Source organism: Anopheles aquasalis, chromosome 2 (genome assembly GCF_943734665.1).
Source record: "Anopheles aquasalis chromosome 2, idAnoAquaMG_Q_19, whole genome shotgun sequence".
Classification (NCBI taxonomy): domain Eukaryota; kingdom Metazoa; phylum Arthropoda; class Insecta; order Diptera; family Culicidae; genus Anopheles; species Anopheles aquasalis.
In genome coordinates this window covers 19,967,501-19,977,500 of record NC_064877.1, presented here as the reverse complement: position 1 = coordinate 19,977,500, position 10,000 = coordinate 19,967,501, and the positions used below count along the sequence as shown (strand labels likewise).

Sequence of the window (10,000 nt, the reverse complement as noted above, 5' to 3'; positions counted from 1 at the left end):
TTGGGAGGAGTGAATCATGAGGCCAAAAAGCGTCGACTGTTTATATCAATTTAGCAAACCGACTGCTCGGCTGGTGTGGTGCCGGTGGGCCACCGGTCGGTTTCGGAGATCATCAGCCAGTGCTCGGCGCAGTACATTCCAAGAACCCTGCTCTGGGCTCGGATGTCGCATAGGAGGAATGAAGGGAGTACTGGAGAGAGTCTACTGAATAATTGAAAGCAACACTCATCGTCGGCTTGCGGGGACGACGGGATCAAGGATGAGTCCTGGTTTCTGTTTCATTTTTCCTCCGCATTAAAGGGCCATCAGTGGTCCGGGTTTCAAAGATTGTCCTCTTTCCCCTTTATTTTCGCGCACAACAAACATTACCCACAACATATCTTATTTTTAAGTGCCCGGAAGCGGAAACTGGATCGAAGAGCGAGCTTTTACGCTTATGCGCCTTCATCCAGTCCCTCTTTCTCGTGGAACTCCCCTTTCAAATGCCTCGTTTTGGTCATTTTCCACATAAGCCCAGCCCCTAGCCATAGATTGAGTGCTGGAACGTCGATAATTTGATCAGCTCACACATACAAACACACATACAGAGGAAGCCCAGGACAGAAACGAACACATCGTACGGCCACGGACGAAAAAGGATAGGAAAGTGTCCGAACATGTCGGTTGACCAAAAACCCTACACCCAAGACCTGAGGTCCGTGAGGAATGCACAATTTTATCTGGAACTTTATCAAATTAGCGATTCCATGGGTGAGGGAGGAAGGGCTCGGTGGAACCGATGAGCGTGGTCAGGTTGTGATTGCGTTGTGGCGGCGTCGGCGGATCAGGAAACGACGTCGTTGAGCACATCGTTATCGTGTCGGCAGTGAGCGCCAACCGCCATACCCCTCTCGACCAGGACATTCCTCGTAGCTCGAACTACATGTTGACCTACCCAACAACATCAACAACAACAACAACAGTGGCAGCAGCAAGAACCGTCGCGCTGACCGGAAACCGGGGAAAAGCGTAACGAAACGAATGGCGAAGCTAATGATAAATTTTAATAAATATTTAATCTCCATTAGAGATACCACCGCCAGCATCACCATCACCAGCGCCAAGAGCAGTGGGTCCGTGTGCCAGCATCCGGGGTCATTGCTTTCCAAATGTTCCGGACTGGCGTCACCGGGTGAGCGTTTGAGTTTCCGTTGCAAAGCATTAGCCCTCTCCCTGTAGTGGTCTGGGCCAACGCTGTCCTGACGCTCCAACGAGACACCGAGCGAAAACTCGCTCGCTTCCCACAAAACCAGAAGCTAAATAAATAAAATGAAATGAGATAAAATGAAATAAAATAAAATAAAGCAGCAGCGGCAGCAGCACCAGCAGCACCGTTAGTGGAGCGGTCGATGCTCGTGCTTGCTTTCGATGCTATGGCGTTCATGTCGCTTGGGTTTGCGAAGTCCCCAACATCATCCAACTGGGCAGGATCGGAAGTGAAATCTGAACTATAGACTAAAGAGTATCCGGTGTTTCATCCGGTGGTGGCGCTAGGAAAGATGATGCAACTCCCTCCCTTTAAAAAAACAGAAAGCGAAGAAGTCAACACTTCTAGAGACCATGGAAGGGAGGGAATGAAACATAAAAAATAAAAACACCCGGACAGAACACGTTGCTACGCGTCCGTCGGTTCGTCGCCGGTTCATAATGTTCTGGAGTGTTACCTACTCAGAATTGGAGACGATTGAGGGGAAACTTCTCTATCTGAGGGTGGTTTGTGGAGGGAATAACAAAAATCCGAAATCCCGGACTTTATATCTCCGTTGTCTTCAACCTTTCACCAACTTTTGGGAGCGTGTTCTATTGTTGCTCGAAACACTACTTATGCCTGCGGTCGCAACTCGACATTAACTTTGCGCTAGAACCTGGAACATGCGCCAGGGAGTCCATTACTTTGGATCACATAATTGGGAAGCAACAGTACTATATTGTAATGAATGTAAGTTAAACACACATGGCCAGAATGAAGTGACTAACCGACGGTGAGTCACGAGTTTCTGTCACGACTATTCCAAGACCACAAGACAGTGGAAGCAATGTAGTAAATTGCCAAACTTTCTAAGCCAGATTCACGTACCCATGGGACCTCATACGGGAGTGGTCGATGGTAATGGCAGCGTTACCCTTTTTTCGAGATACTTCTTTAGTTCTGCAAGGTGCTTGGAAGCGAAGTTTTCCATTGGCTTGTTGTTCTTTCCTTCCTGTTTGCCAGTTGACCGTATGCTTACGATGGGGAAGCTGCTTCTTCTGCTTGAGCGATCATTACACTTCAATGCCTTCCCCAGTTTCTTCTTTTTCATTTTCATTTGCACCACTTCGTGTGTCGTGTCTGTCTCCGTTGGAGCAAATCTCTGCAACTTTTGTAGCCAGGTGTGCTCTTCTGCCGGTATGTGTTTCTACTGGACCATAGTTACACAATCATTGAGATAAGTGGCCTAGCTAGCCAGTGGTTGGGCTGCAAGGTACCATGTGACTTGCGGCAGACTTTGCGCTTACCATCATTTCCATTTAGGAAATTGGGGGAGAAAGAGAAAAGAAAATAACTATTTTTATGTCCTCCAGGTGGTCAGGTCAACGTTGCAGCATTGCTCTGTCATGTGCCTTTACTCAGAAGCACAGGCCACAAGAAACAAACACACATCCACATGGTTTGCGCCTTCCATTTTCATTAAATTAAAAGTAAAACACCAGTTTGCAATGCAGGTAAACTTGTGTGGTGCACATTACTCGGGAGGGTGGTTCGGTGTGGAGGACTCGAATGTATGCAAATCGGAAGTGAATTTAGCAACAAAAAACCAAACAAACAACCGAAGGAAGACGAAAAAGCTGGGTAGAAAAACATTAGCTAACAGCTCAGATTGCAGGGAAGAAGGAATGACTTGAATTCGGGGCGAACTCCTTGCAGCGAATCTTTGCCGGTAAAGGTTAGGTAAAAATATCCGAGCGCACCAGCATTGTGGCGTAGGTATGTTTCTCCCCGTAATGCAAATACAGATCAGTTTGAGAGCTGGGAGAGTGTGTATTGGAGGGAGAGAAAGAGATTATTTATTTTAGTGATCCTTTACAGCAACAGCAGCACGGAGAGCAAGTGTGCGAGATGTATAGTGTTTTATTAGTAAAGCATTCTTTTTACATTACTAACGCCCATTGGAATTTGACGTTCCAGGCGACGACTGTGGCACAAAAATTACTACTCCACGCCAGTCGAATCTGTCATCTTTCAAAAGGATATTGAGAATCCTACTGGTCGTAATGTTTAGCGTGCAGCAAATCGGATCGGATAAACTACTCGCAAGAGGACACTTCTACCGGCTACCGGGTCCATGGATAGGCTAGTGAAGCACCGTTCATCCCAAAAGCACTGTCGACTGTAAGCGGACACCATTTCATCCGGCAGTCCAAAAAAAAAAGGACCCAGGCACTAGTATCAGCACCATTTACCAGCTTCCATTGAGATATAAGAACAAACAGCGGAAAAAGAAACGCGACAGGCAACTAGTAAACGACAAACGACATCCAATGGAGCAGCAAAGCGAAGGCGATGGGAAGAAACCAAACCAAAGCAAAAAAAGCCTCCTACAAAACCTGCAAACCGATGCCGGTGGTGCTTAGGGCAGCGCAAAGGAAATTGAACACCCAAAAACTTGGAAGAAAAACGTAGAAAACAATCACCAGCAACAATGGTTGTCAGTGTACGCCGGTGCTCGCGAAATACAAAACCCTTCCATTTTGGGGCCACGATGTCCTGGCGTAGAACGTGGCGCAAAAGGATCACGATAGATACACGGTAACCGTAGCAGCAACCGGGCCGCACAAGATAAGGACCGGTTTGTAGCGGAGCACGCTCAGGAAGGGATGAAGCGAAGGGTCTCTGTGATCCTCGTACGGCAGATACATCCTTACGGCAACGGCGATGGTCTAGTTTCAGGCAGCAGCAGCAGCAGCAGCAACCCTACACCCAAGGCGTCTCCATTGTTAACCGTTGACAGCGACAGCAGCAGCAGCAGCACCACCAGGAGCAAAACTATCAGCCCTTGACACCGCCTTCCAGAGCTGGTCGAGCATGAATTGCCAGTTTAGTACAACTGGGTGTGTACTAAAAAGAACGCAAAAAACGGAAGCCCCGGTAACCATGACTCCTGATTTTGCGCCAAAAAAAAAGTGAATCAGGCACGAAATTGAGAAACCTTTCGCTACTGCCGCAACTGGGTGCGATAACTGGGCGAAACAATAGCGAAGGAGCAGAGACACGGCCGGTGGTAGCAAAGTAGCCCAAACGGAGCACAATGAAAGGAACCAGACACACACCTACACATACACGGAAATGGAGAAACCTAACAGATAGAAGGCCCTTGGCAAGCTTTGCGCCCGGTTTTTGTGGGTCACGGACCGGAAACGGGCGGGGAGAGTGTAGGTGAAAGAGAGACAAAGCGAGAGTAAGAGAACGGGAGAGAGGGCGGTAGCGCGCGCACGCGACGAACCGGAAGTGCGGGTGTTCCCAAACAACCCATTCAAAAGGGTGCGTCGGGGGTGCGCTCGGGGCAGCTCTCTCTCCCGCGTTCTCTCTCTGGCGCAAACTGTCATCGCGAGTCTTGCGTGTCCCAGGGTAACCATCCTAACGGTGGCGTTTTGCTTCATTCAGGACAAACCCCGGTCCCGGTCTGCTACTCCGTTAACCCCTCCCGTCGGGGGAAGATATCGAGTTGCGACCATCACCACCACCCCTATGGCCGGTCCTCTGGGGTGCTCGTAGCTATCCACAGCACCTTGCACCTCGGTGTGTTACATACCCAACCCTTCATGGTAACAATCCCCGACATAAGCGACGCGAAAAGAGGTTCATGCGGTGAGAGTGGGCAACGGGGTCAGCTCTAGAAACTCGAGACAATTTTGCTTACAGCAAATGAAGCCACGCGAGTAGCACCAAACAACGGACCACTAGCGAACACATACACACAAAGACACGCATCCATACGGTCACAGACACACAAAAAGGGGTAGCCTTTCCGGGTGGTGCTGGATGGAGGGTGGCGGAGCTCGGGAGACGTCATCCTCGGGCCATTCGGTGCGGTGCGAGGGTGCAGCATGGTAGCTTAGAGCCGGGGGTCGAGGTGAAAACCGCGCTCAAAAGCACCACCGCCACCACTCACACCTATTCACACACCGCGAGACGTCGCACTGTGCTCTTCTCGCTCGCGTGAAGGTGAAAGGTTATGTGAAAGACGAGCCAGGAGAGTGGTGGGTGGAGGGTGATTGGTGAAAGGGGCTCGACTTTGTTTACATTACTAATGGTTCGACAGAGCGCCCCTCGCGCGCCGCTCTCGCTCATTGTCCGAGGAACGGAGCTGTCCGAGCGCCGCTCCAACGAGTTTCATCCTTTCGACTATCGTTCGGCTCTCCGGTAGCCTTACCTATACCGCCGTCCCCCCGCCCACCCCAACGGCGCCATTTTATGTTTCACTTAGCGGGGGAGCTTAATAATTTTCCTAATTTAATTGCCCGTAAAGTCACAGCGTGAAGTGTGAGGGGAAAAGGAAAGCAGGTGGTCAGCATGTAGTCAGCATGGACCACGTTCACGCTTCGTCGATAGAAGGGACAGACAGATAGCTAGGGATAGCTAGGGTCAGCTGGAAAAAGGGAGTTGCTCGGGGAGGGAAAAGGGAGTTCGCTTCGGTAGAAAGTTGGCGCCTTTCACGTTTCACGAGGATCGACGTGCCTTTCCAGTTCAGTCGCCGGTCGCCTCTTTCAGTGCCCAAGACGTCCCCGAAAAGCCAACACAGGAAGCGAGATAAAACTTTCCACTTTCCATCCCGGGCCGCGGCCCCGGGTACAGTGAAGTGGAGTGGTAATGGAAAATCGAATCGTAGCCTTTACCTTCGCGCACGAAAGCACGAAGGTTGGTTCCGAAACTGGCCCCTGGCTCGTTGAAGGCGCCACGCGTTCAAAGTCTTAACCGCTGCGAGCGCTTCTGTGTCGCGGTGCCAAGTTTCACGGCAGAGCAAGTTCCGGCCAGCACACCAGCTGGTGTTTCGTTGTAAGAAACTAGTAAAGTTTATTGCTTTTTGGCGCGGTCTATGATCTCAATCGATCGGTTTCGGAGTGGAATAATCGGGGAAAGGGTTTGAGCAGGGCTGATGAAAACTGGTTCATGTTTTCCTTTCTATCGTGGCATAGTTCGTACCACAGAGCACAGAGCACGAGAGATCTTGTTACCGATTGTTGCCTATTGGGTCCAATTGTTATGGTTCTCTATTGTTATGGAGCTTTTCGATTGACTGGACGTTGTTAGGCTTGCCGTGTGCAGGTCCGTTGGTAGAATCGAGTTCAACAAATCGTAGGCCGAGAACGGTATTTCGTTAGTTCCTGATGTTCTGTCCCTTTCTTCGGGATATCATCAACAGGTTCTGTCAACAACCGGAACCCCGGAACAAGTGAAGTAGAAGGCAATCAAAGGGACTTCTGTAAGACTTATCGCTCTTCGGTTTTCGAATATACCATTGTCTTCGATTGCTCTATCGTGGAAGTGATCCAAGAGATCCTTTGAAGGGGTTTCGTTTGTCAGAATCAAAGAACAGAAAACAAAGCTTGGTGGTTTAGCTCGATGAAAAACCAAAAACAAAAACAAAAAATCGAATAACCAGCCAATTAATCCTAATGAAATCAATCTCGAATGTGCGTGTATCTGTGCTTGTGTGCAAGTGTCTGTGTATGACAACCAGCGCGTTTGTTGCTGAACTGCAGCAGTAACGTGAATGACGTGAGAGGGACGTGAGCGTACGGCCATTGCTGGATGGTGATGGATGGTTGGTGCGTGCCCTGTGATTGCGACCGTGTTTGTCTCCGTTATTTGTATAAGCTTGTGCATGTGTGGCGCGTGTGTGTGCGCGTGTGGATGTGTGTGCACCATTGGTGTCAGTGACGACAGCAAGAGATCGTTTAAAGAGCAGGCAGGGCGAGCGTACGAGGTGGAACGTGGTGGTAGCGGTGATAGTGATAGTGGCGATAGAGAGAGAGAGAGATAGAGAGCTTTCAAGTACATACTATGCGGCACATAGAGTCGCATACAGCAACTAACTGTCACTCGTAACATGCAAGGATCCTCACCGATGGGTCTCCACGAACCCCTTCGGTACGGTTTGGGGATTTGTCCGGTTTCCGCGTGGTTGGCCAGATTGGCCACGATGTCCTCGAGCATCTGCGACCGGGTGCGCTCCTGCATGCGGGCAAACTTGGGCGCCGAGTACGAGGCCCGCTCACCGTTCACGATCTTGGTCAGCAGCCACTCCCTGCACCACGGTCACGTCGCCGAGGGGGAAAGCAAAAGGTAAAAAAATGGGGGGAAAAGCGAGTCGAGGTTGGTTGGCGTGATACGGTGGTGGTACGCCGCACGGTTAATACCCGGTGTGTGCCTGTAATGCCTGTACCTAAGGGGATGAGGGTGGTACTTACCGAAACATCGGTCCCTTCTCGAACACCGATTGCTCCCAGAGATACGGCTTGTACGCACCGACCTCGTCACGCGTTACTACCGACACCTCGTAACGCGTCGGTTTGCGCTTGATGCGAGCCGAGACACGAACCTGCCACGAATGGGGCGGTGGGTGATGAAAGAAGAAGAAGAAGAAGAAGAAGAAGAAGAAGAAGAGGAGGGATGAAGTTAGTTTGCTGGGAGAGAGTATGTGGCTTGGTGGGAGGGGTTGGTCAGCTGCAATATTCGACCGCTTGATGAACCGAACGTGCCCCAGATCGGACGGCTGGAGATAAATTTTGTGTTCCGAAACGGAGTGGAACACTATGCCAGCCTGCCAGCAAGCCTCCATCAAATCAACCTCGATGGCTCCCTCGGGGAGAGGGTGGTAGCTTCCACCACCCGGGGGTGACACTTGCTTCGGTGGTTCGGCTGCTGGACGATAAATTGCAAAAGTGAACCAAAGCACCAACGTCCGCCCCCCATCCCCCCACCCCCTGGTGGTTGGAGCCTGCTGGTGAAGGATCGGAGGAATATTTGCGTTCTGGCCCTTCTCCATCACCGCCGGCTCGGAAGCGCAAAAAAAAATCCTTCCGGAATCGGTTGGGATCCCTTAACCGGATGGCAATAAATGACCGCTCGTAGGTGAAACGGGAAACAGCAAAAGTTAAATTAAACAAGAGGATGACAGCAAGGAACAGGGAAGGGCGAGAGAGTATCTCTGTGTATGTAACGTAACATAACCAGCAGCAAAAGGAAAAAAGAAATGGCCTCGATAAATAAAGCGGGCCATCTTGCACCACTTGGTGCGGCTGACCGACCAGCCGACCAACCGACCGACCGACCGACCGGTTACCTTCATCACACCGACCACAACCAGGCAGATGGGGCTGGCGGGATGGCTAGAGGTAAAAGCAAAATCCTTATGATCATTAAATATCAACCATCCCCGGTCCGGTTCGGTGCGGGAGCATATTTCATGGCGTCTCATGGTGGCGTGGCACCAGTTTACCTTTATTATCGGACGGCCCAGGGTCTGGACAGGTTGGTGAAACCCATTTCCAGATTTCCAGCCAGTAGATTATAGATCAAAAAGTGGAGGTTGAAGTGTTTTTCCATTTGATAATGGCACATTCTGGGTTCGTGCTCTTTTAAGCAGGTACCCGGGAACGGTAGTGAATGATTTGGTTTTCGGGATTCCACCGTTTATCTTTGGGGAGGGGGGGTGCATTAGGAACACTGCTGCAATGGAGTGTGCAGACCGAACCAGTTGATCAATTGTTTCTGAGTCATTTCAATAGATCTTGGACTGGCTTTATACGGATTCCAAAAGATACAACCTGGAAGGCCTGACCAACAATTCCATCTCGCTGCACGTACGTCACCGAGAGCTTCTTTCGGCTTGCAATTTGTTTAGACGAAGTTTTTGCCAGAGTTTTCCACAGAAAGTCTGAGTTTGACACTCCTTTCGGAGGAGGTCCAGCATGATTAGCTTCTGCGTTGGACAACAAGGCGAGGCATTTAATCCGAGCATCGTATTCGAATGCCAAAAGCACCGTGCACAACAGGACAACAATATGGCAGTGGCAGCCCTCGATGTCTGTTTGCATACCGCAGTGGAGCATTGGAAATGCAAAAACGGTGGCCCAGCAGGAGATGCCCAGTGGCCAGTGCTGCTGTTCTGGTCAGCCGTTGATAAGGTTGGCGACGACACCGGACCCATGGTGGTGTCTCTGTGTGTGGTCAGTAACAGATAGTTGGATGCTGGTACCCCCCGCCCCGCCAATGATGAGGACATACCAGCAACCGAGCACGAGAGCACTCGGTCGGTCGTCGATGATCTAATGCTGCTAATGTGTAGCAGACAACCAAAACAGACGCGCGGCACCGCGGGATAGACCCAGTGTACCGTGTACCGGACACGTGCCATTTCTGGGACGCAACCGGGTGTCCCGGTGTTTTATCCGCTTAGTAGCTGGCATCGCAGTTGGTGCTTTGATCTGGGACCAGTTCAAGTTCGAGCTCGTGTTCGACACGGTTGTGGTAAGGTTGTTGGCGCTGGTGCGTCACATTGTAGAGAGATTGTTCGCCACTGATTACTGAATGGTTGGCTAGCGATACAGCGATGCTAGTACTTAAGGTGCAGCCGGAGAGAGCGGGAGAGCGAGAGAACAGTGAAAGTACTCGAGCGCAGGGTAGCCAATCTAGCCACGGCGGAACTCCGAGTCCACACAAGCGTTTCGTTACGGGATTTCGTTGTCCGAAGGGCACAATAGTCGGAGAAGAAGCTTTTGCTTCGCGCCATAGGACACCAACGGCTGGACCAGGCTGCCACGAACAGACAACCTCAGAGCCAGTGCCAGGGCTTGGTCCACGGCAGCTCCACCGCACCGCGGGCGGTTTCGGAACATTGTGGGACGTGCCCTAACGTGCCGTGGCGTTGTTATCGCTTGTATGAAGGTGAAAACAGCCACACTGTCATAAAAATAATGG

General features: G+C 50.8%; 1 protein-coding gene across 4 annotated transcripts in view; it reads right to left on the bottom strand.

The window, feature by feature from the left end:
* The window catches only part of LOC126570890 (uncharacterized), a 100,618-nt gene that overhangs the window by 6,130 nt on the left and 84,488 nt on the right, over positions 1-10,000 (bottom strand). For 2 of the 4 annotated variants that reach the window (XM_050228972.1, XM_050228971.1), the window contains 2 exons: positions 7,489-7,619; positions 7,081-7,325 (listed from right to left, as the gene is read on the bottom strand). In XM_050228972.1, coding sequence (XP_050084929.1) covers positions 7,081-7,325; positions 7,489-7,619 — 376 coding nt within the window. The remainder of the gene's footprint in view (positions 1-7,080; positions 7,326-7,488; positions 7,620-10,000) is intronic. The other 2 variants (XM_050228974.1, XM_050228973.1) reach the window with 1 other exon arrangement.